Source organism: Papaver somniferum, chromosome 4, assembly GCF_003573695.1.
Source record: "Papaver somniferum cultivar HN1 chromosome 4, ASM357369v1, whole genome shotgun sequence".
Classification (NCBI taxonomy): domain Eukaryota; kingdom Viridiplantae; phylum Streptophyta; class Magnoliopsida; order Ranunculales; family Papaveraceae; genus Papaver; species Papaver somniferum.
The window spans coordinates 110,376,291-110,394,627 of NC_039361.1; the positions used below are offsets into that span (position 1 = coordinate 110,376,291).

Genomic DNA, 18,337 nt, shown 5'->3' on the forward strand with positions numbered 1-18,337 from the left:
ATATGTATAGTGTTTGTGAGGCCTAATTTGCCATACTTGGCTAACTAGATGAGCATATTAGGCCCAATGAACCATATTTAGCTAAAGAAAGGAGTTTTCTAGGCCTAAGTAAGCCCATTTTTGGGTGTGAAATATTAGGGTACAAACAACCGATAATCAAACAGAATGGTATTTGACTCGGAAAAGGAAATCTATCCACCGCGTACATATGCTTATGTGACGAGTTATAGCTAGAATTTGTTTCATAGCCAAAGTCAAATCAGGTTTTGAGATTGTTAAATGAAAACCTGTAAATAAGATGTCCCCATGCATGTCAATTCTCAAAATTATCATAAGGATATTTCGTGGGGTTTTGTTATCTTATGCACCCATGCAGAAGATAAGAGCCAATCATTGACGTGGGAAATTGAAAAAACAAATAAAATATAAGAGGGAGCAGAGACTACAAATTCGTGATTGGCTCTTATCTTGTGCATGGATGCACAAGATAACAAAACCCTATTTCATGAGATTTTATTTGATGTCGTTTCCTTTATCTCCCTTGGAGGGAGCAGAGACTTCAAATTCGACGAAATCGAAACAAGAAGCAAAATCAAAAACTACGGGAGCAAAGAAATCATCGAAACATAAATAAAAATCAAAAGCTTGTATGGATAACAAGCCCTCTAAGGTTGACGGAGATGTTAATTGCAAAAAACATCGCATAGATATTGTTGACTCGCCAAGTTTCACCATGGCTACAAGTTTTGAAGACAATAACGTAGAAAATATAGTTTCGATGGTGTGTAATTTTATAGGAACACTTTTACTTGGTATATTTTTCGGAAAATGGGTCATTTGTTCAAATATTTTTAAAACATGTTTCAAATGGACGAGTAAAAATTAGTATGGGTGAAATTGACACTAAAAAATAGCAAGGATGAAACTGGATTCATCTTGACTTAAATTTAAAAAATAGTAAGGATGAAACTGGATGCATCTTGATGTAAATTAAAAATAAGAAAAAGTATTTGAAAATGGGTAGGATGAAATTGTTTACATCCTGTCTATTTTTACATTTTTGTCCATTTAAACATTATCAAAATCTAAATATCCTTTTCACCCAGGAATTGTTGATTTTGATCTTTTTAACCAATTTCGTGTATATTTTTAGGGGTTACTATTTTATGGTGCTATTTATGGTGTTTTTGTTATTTAAAACATTCATAGAACTGTTTATTGAGATTATATTTTATTAGATTTTTTGAAATCAAATATCAAAATACTTATCACGATCGTATATAATGTGAAACATGAATATGAATATAACAAATATTAATAGGATTTTTCTAATCTTGTGCACCCATAGAATTTGATGGGTTTTTTCCCCACAAAATTACCGACAACATTTTGCCTTGAAGTTGTAATTTTTTTATTTTTTTCTTAATGAATATCCTCATCAATTAATGTCTAAAGATTTTTATCAAAAACAAAGGAGGAAAAAGTTCACATCTTTTTCATTTTTTTAATATGTGTCAAGCAAACTCATCAAATAAACAAGGACGGAGACAACACAAATCAACCGTATCGATTTCATTAAATCCAGCTGCAACTCTAGATGTTGTGTTACACTCAACACTGGGAATTTCAGTCTCCTGTTGGATCGTTTCTCTTAACCTTCTAAAGGCGTTGGTGGCAAATGGGGCATAATGAGTTCCTTGGATAGATGATGATCTAGAGGGAATTGCATCCTGCGAAGTTGCAATGGCACCATCAACAACAACGCCATTGGCAATACCGTCAACATCATTGGGTTTCCCGTTTCCGAGCAGTAATTAGTCTACGCGGCTCCAGCACTACTTTCAGTAGAGGAGGAATAAGTCTCTGCAAAAGTGCAACTGAATCTTGATTTTTGCACTCGGTTGGGTCTTGGGGGAGAGGTTTCTTCAGGGACAGTAGAAGAATAACTTCTGACATAGTAAGAAGTAGTATTAATTAGGGTTAGGGTTTCTTCCTTGAACTAGGAATGGGATGTTCCCTAATATCTGTGAAGAGTCTCTACTTTTGGATACTCTCTTCTAAACTTGCGTCATGTATACGTTCTTATCCGGCCAATTTAGTTTGGCCGCAATCTTGCGAAGTTTTTTCATTAAATCCTTCTTCTATATATATAGCAACCGAATAAAATTTTGAAAAACCATATCCCCATAGGATTAAAATTTCCAATTCCACTAGGATTTGTGCTTTTTTGTTTCCCTAATTTCCTTCACTCTCTCCTGTATAAATAACACAGGTTATGTAAACACTCGATACCTACAATCTTCTTCAATAACAAACTCTAAAAAAGCAATTTAGGTTTTTTTCTTGCTTTGTGTAGAGATGGCTGGTGGAAGTTCAAACAAAGTAGATGATGCTCATGAAACTAGTATTACAATTGAGGGTGATCATTCAACAATGTTGGAGATACATAAAGTTTGTTTACCACCAAATAAAACTATCATCCAATCTATTAAACACAACTTTTCTGAGATATTTTTCCCCGATGATCCTCTTCATAAATTCAAGAATCAAAAACCATCTAGAAAGTTTCTTCTAGGGCTTCAATATTTCTTTCCTATACTCCAATGGGGATCTGATTATAATTTCAAGCTTCTTAAATCTGATGTTATCTCTGGTCTAACCATTGCTAGTTTGGCTATTCCTCAGGTATATATGACAAACTTCCCCTTCTTTAAACGGTTAAACCCCATATTATCTTAAACTTTAGGGTTTTGATATGAACCCTAAATTTTTGATTTTGCAGGGAATCAGTTATGCTAAGTTGGCAAATTTGCCCCCTATTCATGGACTATGTAAGAACTTTTCAATTCCCTTTTTATGACTTTTTGCTGTTGTGTTTTTTAAAGTTTTATTGATTTAGGGTTTTGTGGGATATGATGACAGATTCAAGTTTTGTACCACCATTGTTGTATGCGGTTCTTGGAAGTTCAAGACATTTAGCAGTTGGTCCAGTATCAATAGCATCACTAGTAATGGGTTCTATGCTTAAAGAAGTAGTCTCACCAACTGAATACCCAACACTGTATCTGAAATTGGCACTCACTTCAACCTTCTTTGCTGGTGTATTTCAAACATCTTTGGGTCTACTTAGGTTGGGTTTCATCATCGATTTCCTGTCGAAGCCGACTTTAACTGGTTTCACAGCCGGGGCAGCAGTTATTGTAGGTCTACAACAGCTTAAGGGAATGCTTGGAATTACTCACTTTACTCCTAAGATGCAAATTGTCGATGTACTGTCTTCTGTTTTTAGCACCACAAAAGAGGTATGTATTGCAAGGACATATTTTTATATCCATGCACATTCAAAGGTTGAAAGCCGAAAAGTACTTATCTGGTGATCCTAATGATTTTGTTATGCAGTGGTCATGGCAAACTGTAGTGATGGGGATGTGTTTCTTGATCTTTCTACTGGCAACAAGGCACATTGTAAGTTATTGTCCATCACATACGAAACTATTAACCTTTTTTTCCTCTTACTATTATTTATCCCCACTCAAAGGTTTTTCAACTTTGTAATTGACATAATAATCTCATGTCACGGTTGTTGTTTTATTGACTATCAGAGCATCAAAAAACCACGGCTCTTTTGGATTTCGGCAGCCGCTCCATTAACATCCGTAATTCTGTCAACAGTTTTAGTCTATGCCTTCAGAGCTCACACTTCTGCCATTTCAACAGTAAGCTTCGGTAGCATATGAGTCTATTTTTAGGGTATAAGTTGTGCTGTTTCATCAAGGGCTAACAAATTTAAACTTTTTTTATTGTATTTCCAGATTGGACACTTGTCGAAGGGTTTGAATCCACCGTCCGCAAACATGCTATCTTTCAGTGGAACTCATCTTGCCCTTGCTGTAAAAACAGGCATTGTATCCGGGATTTTGTCTCTCACTGTAAGTCATCTTAAACCATCTAAGCGTAGAAACTGGCCCAGTCTATACAACTTTGTTTTGCAACTATCTGAATGTATACCTCGTTTTGCAGGAAGGTATTGCAGTCGGAAGGACTTTTGCTTCGCTAAGAAATTACCAAATCGATGGGAATAAAGAAATGATAGCAATCGGTGTTATGAATATGGCTGGTTCTTGTACTTCATGCTATGTAACTACAGGTACCGTTAATCTTCTTTATGATTCTACGCATTAACTTGCAGGATTTTTGACCTCGTGCAGTTTATAATAACCTTTTTGTAATTGTTATTTGTAGGATCATTTTCTAGATCAGCTGTAAACTTCAATGCCGGGGCACAGACAGCAGTATCGAACATAGTAATGGCAGCAACTGTCTTGATCACACTGCTATTCCTGCTGCCATTGTTTAACTTTACTCCCAATGTCATCTTAGCGGCGATTATTATAACTGCTGTTATCGGGCTGATCAATTATGAAGAAGTCATTAAGTTCTGGAGGGTTGATAAGTTCGACTTCATGACATGTTTAATTGCCTTCTTTGGTGTACTTTTCCTCTCTGTTCAGATGGGCCTCGCAATTGCTGTGAGCTTCTCTTCCATTCTACTATTTGTCTTACTACATATCTAATATGTTAAACTGACTTTACAAACGCTTGCTATGCTATCTGGTTGGAATCCGACATAGTGACATCTTCTTGTCTCATCAGGTCGGGGTGTCAATACTAAAGATTCTGATGAACGTGACGAGGCCAACTACGATGGTGTTGGGGAATATTCCTGGGACGCAAATATTCCAGAATGTTGGTCGTTACGGAGACGCTAAACGGGTTCCATCATCCTTTATACTTGCGATTGAATCTCCCATCTGCTTCGCAAATTCTGCATATCTTCAAGAGAGGTTGGTATAGGATCACTATGCAACGCACATCAAGTAATGGTCACGGACTTTAGGTTTCTCAAATTTGCTTGTTTATTCTTGGTGCAGGATATTAAGATGGGTTAGAGAGGAGGAAGAAAGGATTTTAGCAAACAAAGAGCAGGACATGAAAACCATAATCTTGGACCTGACAGGTATAGTACTTATCTGCATAACTGCATAACTATGTTTAAGAGTTCATCTTTTTATCGATTATCTGACATAAAAAAAAATTCTATAATATTGCAGCTGTAACTGCCATAGACACCAATGGACTTGAAGCAATAGTTGAAATCAGAAAGATGCTCGACAAACGATCATATAAAGTAAGAAAGATCTCCAAGGGTATTTCAAGCGTACTTTTTTTTGTACTCCTATTTATATAGTTAAAAGTAATGTGGTTTTTGCTTGAATTTTGTAGCTGGTCTTGGTGAACCCAGTGGGACAAGTGATGGAAAAACTGGAAACTTCAAAAACACTAGAACTTTTCGGGGAAAGAGGATTGTATCTCACAGTTGGAGAAGCCATTGCAGATATATCCAAAAGGACCAAGATTGGGGTCTAAGTCACTTGTTACAATGGGTAGTTGAATCCCAATTGTCTTATTTTTACACGACAGATCAGAGGATCCCTACGTTAGAGTATTACCCAAGTTTGTTCCAAGTCACTTGTTATAATTGTATCTGAATATATTTAATTGCATCTTTGCAGCACTTAATTAACCTTGTAATTAGTCTTATTATAGAAGCACATTTTTTTCTCATGAAAATTAATAAATAAACAAAATGGTTAGTTTATCTTTCGGATCGATTGGTTCTCTTCTAAACTTTGTATCAGTTTTTTTTTCCTCGTTATATCTTCTCTTTATCTTGACAAAGTTATTGGTAGGTATTCTTGGTTAAACTTCAACATAAAAGTCTCTAACAAGCTGGTTAGGACAAGATTAGGAAATTGATGTAATCCTAAAGGAATTAGAAGTCATCTAGTTCTAAGAAAAGGAAAGACATGTAATAAGGTAATAGGACTAGGAAAAGGAATTCATAGTTCTATATATATATGATCACCAAAGTTGTGGTTGATCATATGAGCAAGATTAGAGCTTGTGTTTAGTTTTGAGAGATTTTCTAAACATCAATAAAGAGAGTTGTCTTTATATAAGCTAAGTTTCATCTTGCAGTTGCCATTAATTGGTATCAGAGCTTGTTTCTGAGCCATGGAAGACGAAACCACCATTGTGGGTGCAAAACAGTTCACACCACCATCAATACAAGTTCCAATCCTCAACGCCAAAAACTACACAGTATGGGCCATGAGAATGAAGGTACTGATGAAAATCTACAAAGTTTGGGAAACAATTGATCCTGGTACATTGGACCCAGACAAAAACAATGTTGCCATTGGATTACTCTTTCAAGCAATACCAGAATGTCTTGTTCTACAAGTTGGTGAACAGGAAACTTCAAAGAAATTTTGGGATGCAATAAAGGCACGTAATCTCGGAGCTAATCGAGTTAAAGAAGCCCGTCTGCAAACGTTAATGTCTGAATTTTGAAAGAGTAAAGATGAAAGACACTGATATTATTGATAGCTTTGCAGGAAAGCTATCAGAGATAGCCTCAAAAGCTGCTTCACTTGGACAATCCATTGATGAAGATAAACTGGTAAAGAAGTTTCTCAATAATTTACCAAGATCCAAGTATATTCATATCATAGCTTCTCTCGAACAAGTCTTAGATTTAAAGAAGACTAGCTATGAAGATATAATTGGAAGATTGAAAGCATATGAAGAGAGAATCCTTGATGAAGAAAACAATGGAGAAACTCAAGGAAAACTCTTGTACACAAACTCTTACCAACAAAACTCTGCGACAAGAGGAAGAGGTCGTGGAAGAGGTGGAAGAGGAAACAGAGGCCGAGGAAGGGGAGGAAGGTTTAACTCACAAGATAGAACAACAAGTCAGAATGATCAAAACCAAGGGAAAGAAAAGAAGGATAGATCAAACATTATTTGTTACTGATGTGATAAACCAGGACACTTCTCCTCTGTATGCCCTGAAAGAATACAAAAGATGGAAGAAACAAACAAGAATGAAACAAGGGAAGAAGATACAGCTCTTTTCATGCACGAAGTTGTATTCTTAAACGAAGGGAAACTAATACCAAAGAACTACGAATCAAAGGATGGAGAAGAAGGAATCTGGTATTTGGATAATGGAGCCAGCAATCACATGACTGGTAAGAGACACTACTTTTCTGAACTCAATGAGAAAATCAAAGGACAAGTGAAGTTTGGGGATGAATCTTCTGTATAAATTGAAGGAAAAGGATCAATTCTATTTCAGAGAAATACCGGAGAACAGAAGCTTGTCACAAACATCTACTTCATCCCAAACTTACAAAGCAACATTCTAAGTTTAGGACAAGTTACATAAGTTGGATGTGATGTTAGAATGCGGCAAGATTATCTAACAGTTCATGACCCAAGTGGAATACTTTTAGTTAGAGTCTCACGCTCACAGAATAGACTCTACAAGATAAGTCTCATGATTGGAAGGTCATTGTGTCTGAATATGAGACTGGAAGATCAGACATGGAAGTGGCACGCAAGGTTAGGACACATAAGCTTTAGAACTTTAAAGGCAATGTCTCAAAACAAGATGGTTCGAGGACTACCACAGATAAATGATGAAGCAAAAATCTGTGAATCATGTTTAGTTGGGAAACAAACTCGTCAAGGTTTCCCAAAAGCAACAACATTCAGAGCCTCAAAGCCATTAGAGCTTCTTCATGCTGATTTATGTGGTCTTATTACACCACAAATCCTTGCAAATAACAAATACATATTTGTTATTATAGATGACTTCTCAAGATATATGTGGTCTATTCTTATGAAAGAAAAGAGTGAAGCATTTGACAGATTCAAAGCTTTCAGAAATCTGATAGAAAAAGAGCTAAAAGAGGAGGTCAAAATGCTTAGAACTGATAGAGGAGGAGAGTTCACTTCCGTAGAGTTCAACAAGTTCTGTGAGTCAAATGGAATCAAAAGGCAACTCACAGCACCATATACACCACAACAAAACGGAGTGGTGGAGAGGATAAACAGGACTCTAATGGAGATGACAAGAAGTTCTTTAAAGGATATGCAGGTACCTAGTTATCTATGGGGAGAAGCTGTACGACACTCCACATACCTAATAAACAGGATACCTACGAAAGCTCTGAAAGACATGACTCCATATGAAAGTTTGCGAAAGAGAAAACCAAACATAGATCATTTAAGAGTGTTTGGTTGCAAAGCATACGCAAAAGTTGATTCTGCAACTCTTAAGAAACTGGATGATCGATCTCAGACTCTTGTGAATCTAGGAATTGAGCCTGGATCCAAAGCTTACAGATTATTCAATCCAACAACGAAAAGAGTGATAGTGAGTCGAGATGTGGTATTCGATGAAAAAGCAAACTGGAACTGGAAAGAAACTAATGATGGACCAAGTAGGGATCCAGGAATGTTTCACATGAGATGGGGTCAAGTAATTGATGAAGGCGAAGGACCCATAATCATCAATACCAATGGAAACAATGATGTTAATCAAGAAGAAGAAGAGAATAATGAAACCACTGAGAATAATGAAGAAGAAGAAGAAGAGATCGATGAAATAACTCAACCCATTCCACTGCGAAAATAAACAAGACAGATACAAAAGCCACAGTATCTGGAGGATTATGTTCTTCAAGCTGCAGAAGAATGTGAGATTATGCTACTTTCTGTTAATGATGAACCAAGGAATTTTCAGGAAGCAAAGGTCTCGACTAAATGGACACAAGCATGTAGAGAAGAAATTATTTCAATCAACAGAAACAAGACTTGGTTTCTAGTTGATAAGCCAGGTGGGGTAAAAGTGATTGGTCTTAAGTGGATCTTCAAAATAAAATGGAATGTTGATGGTACTGTCAACAAATTAGTCTACGTTCAAGAATCAGGTATAGATTTTGATGAAGTTTTCGCACCAGTTGCTAGACTAGATACAATTCGTTTCTTAATAGCAGAAGCAGCATCAAACTCATGGGAAATTCACCACTTAGACGTTAAGATAGCATTCTTACATGGTGAATTGCGAGAAGATGTGTATGTTGAACAACCAGAAGGTTTTGAAGTAAAAGGACAAGAGCATAAGGTTTATAAGTTATCAAAAGCTCTATATGGTCTAAGACAAGCTCCTCGAGCCTGGAATACAAAGTTAGATCAAATCTTAAGAGAAATCAGATTTGTTAAGTGCTCTAAAGAAACATCAGTATACAAAACAGAAGAAAAGGGAACGCTTCTTGTGATTGCAGTCTATGTAGATGATCTATTTTTGACTGGAAACTCCCTTAAGGTGATCAATGAGTTCAAGAGAGAAATGTCATCAAAGTTTGAGATGTCAGAACTCGGAAAACTCACTTATTACCTTGGCATAGAAGTCCATCAAGGAGTAGATGGGATTCAGATTAAATAAGAAGCTTATGCAAGGAGAATTCTGAAAGAAACAGGACTTGAAACTTGTAATCCAACTAAGATACTAATGGAGTTTGGACTTAAAGTTTCAAAGGCACAAGAAGAAGCTGAGATTGATCCAACGAGTTATAGAAGAAATGTTGGATGCCTTAGATACTTGTTACACACAAGACCATACTTGGATTTCTCTGTGGGAGTAGCAAGCCGTTATATGCAGAGTCCACGCAAGTCTCATGGTGATGTAATAAAGCAGATATTGAGATATCTAAGAGGAACAATCAGCTGTGGATTGAAGTATGGTCGAGGAGGATCAAAAGGAATTGTTGGGTATAGTGAAGCAGTCATAATATTGACCAAGATGATGGAAAAAGTACAACTGGTCATATATTTTATCTAGGAGAAGCACCTATTACATGGTGTTCACGGAAGCAAGACACTGTAGCCCTCTCATCCTGTGAAGCTGAGTTTATGGCTGCAACAGAAGCAGCTAAACAATCAATATGGCTTCAAGAACTGTTGGGTGAAATCAAAGGAAGAGAACCTGGAAAAGTTCTCATCAAGATTGATAATAAGTCTGCAATTGCACTCACTAAAAATCCAGTGTTTCATGGGAAGACGAAACACATTCACAAAAGGTATCATTTCATACAAGAATGCATCGAGAAGGAGGTCATTAACGTTGAACACATACCAGGAACTGAGCAGAAAGCAGATATATTGACAAAGGCATTAGCTCGGATCAAGTTTGAAGAAATGAGACAACCGATTGGAATACAAGATATGTCACGGGTAAGGTTGAAGCTTAACGGGGAGAATGTTGGTTAAACTTCAACATAGAAGTCTCTAACAAGCTGGTTAGGACAAGATTAGGAAATTGATGTAATCCTAAGGGAATTAGAAGTCATCTAGTTCTAAGAAAAGAAAAGACATATAATAAGGTAATAGGATTAGGAAAAGGAATTCATAGTTCTATATATATATGTCACCAAAGTTGTGGTTGATCATATGAGCAAGATTAGAGCTTGTGTTTAGTTTTGAGAGATTTTCTAAACATCAATAAAAATAGTCTTTATATAAGCTAAATTTCATCTTGCGGTTGCCATTAGGTATTGTATCTTTTTTTACCATATGATTTTATCTCCCATATGTGGTTTTTTGGTTTTGTTCTTAAAAGTAATCTTTGTATTTACCTATAAGGTCAGTTGTCAAACAACAACGGCTTCAATTTGATACAACTAGCAGTCCAAGTTTCTCGAGTCAAAACTTATCCCAAAATCCGAACCCAATTTAATTTAAGAGGGCATGTGGATAAGTGAAGTGCTGTATGACTCGACATATTTTAGAATGAGACTGTTCTAGGTGTTTAGATTAGAAGTGCTGGGTTGATTGAACACTAGACAGAATCTAAATGGCATATTGTAGATATGTGGTGTACAGACTATACAAAGTACTATTGTTCTCTGGGTTGTACTAGCTACGGCACTATGCCAACTTCCAACAAAGAAGGGCGTGTAACACATGTTTTTGAAAGATGAGAAAGTTAAGGTGTTTTCAAAATGAGAAGTTATCAAGCTGCAGGTAAGGAAAGTATGAAGCACTTAACTCCCCCATGGTAAACCAACTCACTGATGGGATCACCAATGATAAATAAGACTTGACACAGATCTAATGGGAAGAGAGTTAGTTAGTTCAAACTACCTACAAGGGTTTAGGTTGATCATGCACAAACTAACACTCTATCCTAACCATTCCTCTTCGTATATATAATAACACTTAAAGTAGGAAGATAGTTAGTTCATAGAGAGAGAGCCCAAACTAAAGTAGATGAGATATTTTGGGAGCAAATGATTCCTGAGTTTATGCAGTCACAATCATGATCACAACAACCATTTTGACTGATTTTCATCACTATGTTCGGGCCTTTTTTTGAGACATCGGCGAAAACTAAAATTGGTAAGTGAGCATATCTTTCGGATTGCCTCCTGACAAGATCCTCATTAATTCTTCTTCTCGTATAGAAGCGATTTAGCCCTCTATAGCTCATTTCCAGGCTCTCTTGCTACGAAAATTCTATATTATTGTTTTATGAATTTCTAGTTTTGCATTATTGGATTAACATTTGGATATATGAGATTTGTAGGAAAGGATAAAGATTTTTTAAATGCATTTAGTGCACCAAATACAATTTACTGTTTTGTTTTATTTATTTTAAGCCATTAAAATACAATTGTATTTGTTTTATGCATTTAGTGCACCAAATACAATTTACTGTTTTGCAATGGCTTCTCCAACCTTGTATCTGTTTTTTTTCCATTATATTGGTTCGGCTTTTGAGCCAAATTTTGACTATATAGGAAATAGGAAAGTTAGTTCTGTTTGACAACTGATCAAAGGTTTAAAAATGAGTACGCATGGGATTTCATGTGTATAAGTGAAGTGCAGCATGCCTTCCAACATGTTCTAGAATGAGACTGTTGAACACTAGAGACATATTATATGTGTGGCTATAGACGATCTGATTTCCTACGAAATGATGCAAGTATTATTAATTCTCTGAGTTGTTCTAGCCATAGCACTATACCAGCTACCAAACAAAGAAGGGCGTGATGGTACGTACGTCCGTCGGTCCATCTTCCATCCAACAAACAGTTTTCAAATGAGAGGTTTATCATGCATAATCATATGGTTGCAAGGTATGTCATTGTCAAAACCACGAGCTAGCATTAAGACTCAGCATGCCTCTTTAGACTCGGCATCCAACAAACAGTTTTCAAATGAGAGGTTTATCTTTCTGACTGCTTGGTTTCATATTCTTCCGATTTCCTGGTACCCACGCAGTATATAATATATAAACCCTATTGCTTCATTAAGACTCAGCATGCCTCTTTAGAAAATTTCAGTATAACCAAAATCTCAGTGCTACATCACTGCCTTAATTCCTATATGAAAGTAACCATGGAATCAAAGAGACGGGTCTGTTTGGTTTTCTTGGCTTTAATCTTAGTTGGGTTATCTTATTCATTTCTTAAAGGTTCAGATCAACAAGCACAATCCATTTCTTTTGTAAGGTATAGTCACTATAGTGTGTGTACGTTAATTAATTTAGTAATACCTTCTTCTTTTTTTCTTTTTTTCTTTTTTGTGGCAGTAGTGCTTAATTAGAGACCAAAATACCCCTTTCTAATGTTGTAGTTTTGGCTTTCTTGGTTGTAATTTAAATTTGTGTGTATTCTTATGTTTCAGTGATCTGAAGACAACAATCCTTGGATTTTTTGATGAAACATCATGGGTTACAATGGAAGACATAAATGAAGAAGGAATTAAACCTAAACATGTCATCTTAGCTCCAAACCTCTCGTCATGTCACAAATCACTTTCAGATGCCGGTCGACCAGTTTACTGTTGTCCACCAAAACCTGAATCATTAGAACCCATTATTGATTTCAAGTTTCCAGACATTTCAGAACCAATAAAAGTTAGAAAACCAGCTCACATGGTTGATGCAGATTACATAGCCAAGTATAACAAAGCCATAACCATCATGATATCATTACCTTACGACGATCCACGTAATTTCATGCGTCAAGCTAACATGCATTGCATATACTGCACTGGAGCTTACAATCAACAGAATTCCAACTCTCTACTCAAAATTCATAGATCTTGGATGTTCTTCCCATGGCATAGAATGATAATTTACTTTCACGAACGAATTCTTGGAAGTTTGATCGGGGACGAAAATTTCGCTCTACCTTTCTGGAACTGGGATTCGCCTGAGGGTATGTTTATTCCTGATATGTACTTATATGGGTCAATGGTCGATACACAGCGTGATAGTTCTCACCTTCCACCCCGAGTTGCTGATCTTTACTACGATTACCACGAAAGAGGATTAGGAACAGTAGATCAAATTTCGACTAATCTTGCTTTCATGTATAATCAAATGGTTTCTGGCGCTAAAAAGACTGAGCTTTTCATGGGTTGTCCTTATAAAGCCGGCAAGAAGGGGTTTTGTGATGGACCTGGAACTATTGAACGGGCACCACATAATGCATTGCATTCTTGGGTTGGTAGTAACTTGAACCCTGAAAGAGAAGATATGGGAGCCTTTTATTCAGCTGCAAGAGATCCAATTTTCTATGCACATCATGCAAACATTGATCGACTTTGGAATGTATGGAATGAGCTTCGGGGCGACAAGACAACAATTGAAGATCCGGATTGGTTAGATACTACTTTCTACATCCACAATGAAAAGTCACAGCTTGTTAGAATCAAAATAAGAGATGTTGTTGACAGTTCTAAGCTTAAATATGCTTACGAGAACGTCGAGAATGTATGGCTCAATGCAAGACCTAAACCTTCTTTACCTCCACAGATTGCTCGTCAGGTATTAAAAATGAGAGAGAATCAGAACCCATTCTTGAACGGTAGTAGGAGGCTTGATACCACAATAAGAGTGAAGCTGCACAGACCAAAAACACATAGAAGTAAGATCGAGAAAGAACAAGAAGAAGAGATCATAGTTGTTTATGGAATTGACATCAGTAAAGATATGTATGTTAAGTTCGATGCTTACGTAAATGCCGTTGATGAGACCATAATTGGTCCCGAATCAAGAGAGTTTGCAGGAACATTTGTGAACATGATGAGAGGAGTAAGGATATTATTGAACAAAGAAGATTTAGTAATGAAGAGTAAGACAATCTTTAAGGTGGGTATCACTGAGCTATTGGAAGACCTCGAGGCCGACGACGATGAGACCATTTGGGTGACATTAGTACCAAGAGGTGGTACTGGCATCAATACCACTGTTGATGGAGTTCGGATTGAATATTTGAAATGAAGAGATAAGCTAAAAAGAAAACTGATGCTATCTCTATTTCCTTTTTCAAAAAATGTGATACTTTCACTTTTTCATTTTTTTTACTGTATCTTTGGTTTTTGCCTGAAACGATTCTAATTGAGAAAAAAAAATGAAAATATCATTTTTCCTGAAGTATCTAAGGCGGGGGCATTATTCTACCATTGTGTATAGCCTAATAGTTATTTGAAGGACGTCTTATGTACGACTCTATCTCTCTCTTATGATCGGAATTTTTCTTATTCCGATTAATTTTCTTACCGTTACTCCCAGTTCCGGAAACTCATATGTTTCTTCTCTCTTGTATCTTTAGATCATGCTAATTTCTAACTAGAATGATGTCTGTCGCTTACAAAATCACTAATCAAAGCTACTCAATCACTAAATCTACCACTTTCAATTCTGAAATCACTAATGGAGAAATCCCTAAAGTTACCGGCAACATTTATTCAATCATCGGACGTTTATTTTCAATAAGTAATGGAGGAAACTCTAGATCCACAAGTCAACAAAGATATGGAGCATATCACAGGCAAGCACCAAGGTAAGATACTTCACCTTTTATATAAACAACTTTTTCTACCACTACCTATTGCTTGGTGTCGGTCAGTCCCACAGATACAATGCTCGCTCGAAAAACAGATCGATTCAACATCACAATCTTCACATCCTAAGTCGCCAGAAATCCCCCAATACCTTCACCCCCCAAACCCATCCCTACCCTCAGAAAAATCACCCAAATCCCTTTTTTTTTCCCACAAACATTATACCCACAAATATGTTATCAAAGATCATAAAATCAACCTATACCATAATATTATTAAGCATTTTGAAAAGGGGTTAATTGAAACAGGTCTTAGAATTAATCTCATACATTCACATTGTTATTGTTATCCATTTAAACCCAAAATCAGGCAATGTTTAAATATCTACCATTCAAAATCAAAAACAAAAGTTTATACCAAACCTCTAATAAAGTTGCAATTATACGAAACCAGAAAATATCCTTACCTCCTGCTTCAATCCAGTCTCCCACCATGTCATCGTGTACTCTGAGCTCCACCGTTCAGGCAAGTCTGGTACGTATTTCAACGACGAGTTTGACTTTGAGTTCCCTGGATGACTCGTCGGGTCTGACTCCTAGTATGACGGGCCTTGACTGGAGCTCAGTTACTGCCGGGACGGGATCTTGTACTGGTACAGGGTTCTGCCACGTCAACTGGATCGGCCACCTCAGAAGGATCGTCGAGATCGACCTCCTCATCTGGATTGGCGGGCTCAGCGGGAACATTGGTCGGATCACCACCATCAGCTTCTGGTCCTCCTCCATAGACTTCTCGTCCAATACCGGCAATGGTAGGCAAAGAGCATCAAGAACGGGAAAATACATGGGAGATTCATAATTCCACGGCTGCTTAGACAAAAATAAAATGAACCGTCTAACATCTGTTGGCATGGTAAGAGACATGAACCCAATCTGGCCGACTCTGGACACCAGAAAGCGATCAGCAACAATGGAAACACCCTCATTAACCTCAATAGGACCATAGCAGGGGTGGTAAGCATACAGCTTACACTGATCATCATCAGAACCATGCTTAGTTTGACAAAATTAGGCTTCTGATCAGTAGTTTCATCTTCCTGCATTGCTTTTTTCCCCTTATCTTCTCCACCACCATTAGCATCAACATTAGAATATTCCCTTGTTTTTGGCTCAACATCACAGTCCATTTCACCATCACCATTAGCATCAACTTCTTCAACATCATTGTCTTCTTTGCCAGTACCGCTGCCACTTCCAACCTCATAAAATCTAATTTGTATGGTAAAAGGATTGTTGGTATCATAATAAGGAACATTCTGCTGATTGGTTACTTTAGCTAACTCTTCAACTGGATCATGTCTAGGAAGAGGCTGCACTAGTCCATGAGGACCCCTTTGCAGATTAACCATCTCCATCTTAATCGTATAGTTGTGACGTTGATTTTCCAGATACCAATGAAATTATATTCGTAGTCTGGAGATTCACATCCTTGAGGAAAAGCAACTCCGTATGGCAATCTTTCCACCATGTTTCCATGAAGATACCAGTAAATTTGTGGCTCTACTGCAAAATCAGGATCAACTGCAACATCAATCTTCTCATCCTTATTAGACATTTTTGAAAAGATAAGCTTTTTTCAATTTGGCACTCAAAAATTCTAGTAATTTTGCAGAGTAGAAGAAAGTTTGGAAGGAGAAAAGTTTATGGAAATGGAAATTAGGAAAACCTATAAATTCTTTGCAGTTACTCCATCCCTTAATTTGAGTAGTTCCCCCCTCTAACTGCCCCTCTAACCGTGTAATCACCAATTTCAAACACACTCATTTCCTAGCCCATAGCCTAAATCATACACTCATAAAATCTACTCAAAAGATTTTCTGCTCTTTTGGAAACTAGCACTTGATACCTGGTGAACATGTCCAATTGGCAAACCTTGACAGGGCCACTCTTAACACCCATCACACTATTTCCACCCAATTCCTGCTACTGGTACATGTGGGAGTTAATGAAAGTCAGAAGGAACAAAGTTATGGTCAAGATGAGAAAGCCTAGGTAATTTCTTCTATTCTATTTGGTCACTCAAATTTAGACGCTATATGTATAATTCTCTTTGTAAAGTGCCTCACAGGTCAATCATCCAAGTATCATTAGCCAGCAAACAACTCTTCATCAATTGGTCAAGACTTCCGCATGTGACTATGTACTTGCTATTTCTCAAGGATAAAACAACGATCATCTGGAAACTCTAATTGGAAGCCTCAATACCCCAAAACCAAACTTTTTCAGAACTAAGTTGTACAACCCCGTGTTCGTGAGCTCTTTTCAAATTAAAGCTGGTAGTTATATACTTGTCACTTGTGGCTTACCTGATCACTCAATACCAGAGAAGTAAACATTACTCCCTTCTCATTCTTACCAATATAAATTCTTCATCTACCTCAAAAAATAATATTATTGACAGTCTGGTTAAAAAAATGAAGTCTGCTCTAGTTATGCCAGAAGATCTATTCCCAAAAGTGTTCCTGAACCCAGAAAATATCCAAACTAAGCATGAGTTGGGATGGAAATGGTGTTTCGTAGGGAAACTATGCAGTAATATTTTCTTTGAAACCTCAAGAGTCAGCAGCTTCATTAATGGAAACTGGGAAATGATGAGTAGAATTGAAGTGGATAACTTGAATAAAATAAGAAATTTCTACACTCTAAGGCTCACTTGAGAAGAAGACTATACTACTCTCAGAAATGTAGGAACTAGAGGAGTGTTTCAAAAGCTTATGGTTCTGGTTGAGGTTCTTGCTGGTGGCCTTGACTTAATTGATGAAGAGCTTTTCTCCAAAATCATGGTATGGATTCTCATCAAGATAATTCCCAAGCACATCATTCCTGGCATTAGAGGAATCTTGAAACCTGCTGGTATTTATTAAGATGCTAGAAAACCTTATGGCAGAGACATGTATAAAATTAAAGAATATTGAAGTTAAGTTTACTATAGATGTTACTAGACCTCTCAAATTTGGAATTGAATCTTTTGAAAGCACCACCAACTGTCACTGGCTGGAGTTTGCTTATGCTCTCAATGGTACTAATTTTGCAAGGTCTGTAGAATCCTTGATCACCCAAACCCCCCTGTGTTATCCCACCCACACATAATCACCCAAATTCCTTGCATAACCCCATTCCCTCTCCTTTAACCCAAAAACAAAAAAGTTTCTTAGCAGGAAAGGATATTATCCATAAAACCTACTGTGATACTGATGATGCAATGGAATTTGAAGAATGAATCATGCTAAGCAATTGAAGCTAGAACAGACCATAGCCAATCTAGTTTCCTCTTCTAGTGGTTCTATGAAGTTTGGATATTATTCCTCCCTACCTTTTTCTGATAAAACACCTCAGCATCCTGATGTTCTTGCTTGCAAATTAGAAACATAAAGATTGACATAGCCAACAAGATTCTAGGCACATACAGGGGAAAAAACTCCAAATATGAAAGTTGTTGCTAGAGCTCAGTGCCAACAAAATGATATCAATCCAAACCAAATCCTTGATGTTCTTATCTTTCCACCCACCCC

General features: G+C 36.9%; 2 protein-coding genes across 2 annotated transcripts; both read left to right on the forward strand.

The window, feature by feature from the left end:
- The first annotated feature begins 2,302 nt into the window (after nt 1-2,302).
- Nucleotides 2,303-5,605, forward strand: LOC113274189 (probable sulfate transporter 3.4). Its single transcript, XM_026523655.1, has 12 exons — nt 2,303-2,685; nt 2,783-2,831; nt 2,923-3,302; nt 3,400-3,465; nt 3,603-3,716; nt 3,813-3,929; nt 4,021-4,147; nt 4,243-4,529; nt 4,654-4,844; nt 4,932-5,017; nt 5,112-5,188; nt 5,284-5,605. The coding sequence occupies exons 1-12, from the start codon at nt 2,359-2,361 to the stop codon at nt 5,425-5,427; spliced, it is 1,965 nt and encodes a 654-aa protein (XP_026379440.1). The 5' UTR covers nt 2,303-2,358; the 3' UTR covers nt 5,428-5,605.
- Nucleotides 5,606-12,218: 6,613 nt separating this feature from the next.
- LOC113276320 (polyphenol oxidase I, chloroplastic-like) lies at nt 12,219-14,426 on the forward strand. The gene is made up of 2 exons (XM_026525915.1): nt 12,219-12,425; nt 12,601-14,426. Exons 1-2 carry the CDS (start codon nt 12,301-12,303, stop codon nt 14,201-14,203), a joined length of 1,728 nt encoding a protein of 575 aa, XP_026381700.1. The 5' UTR covers nt 12,219-12,300; the 3' UTR covers nt 14,204-14,426.
- Nucleotides 14,427-18,337: the final 3,911 nt, after the last annotated feature.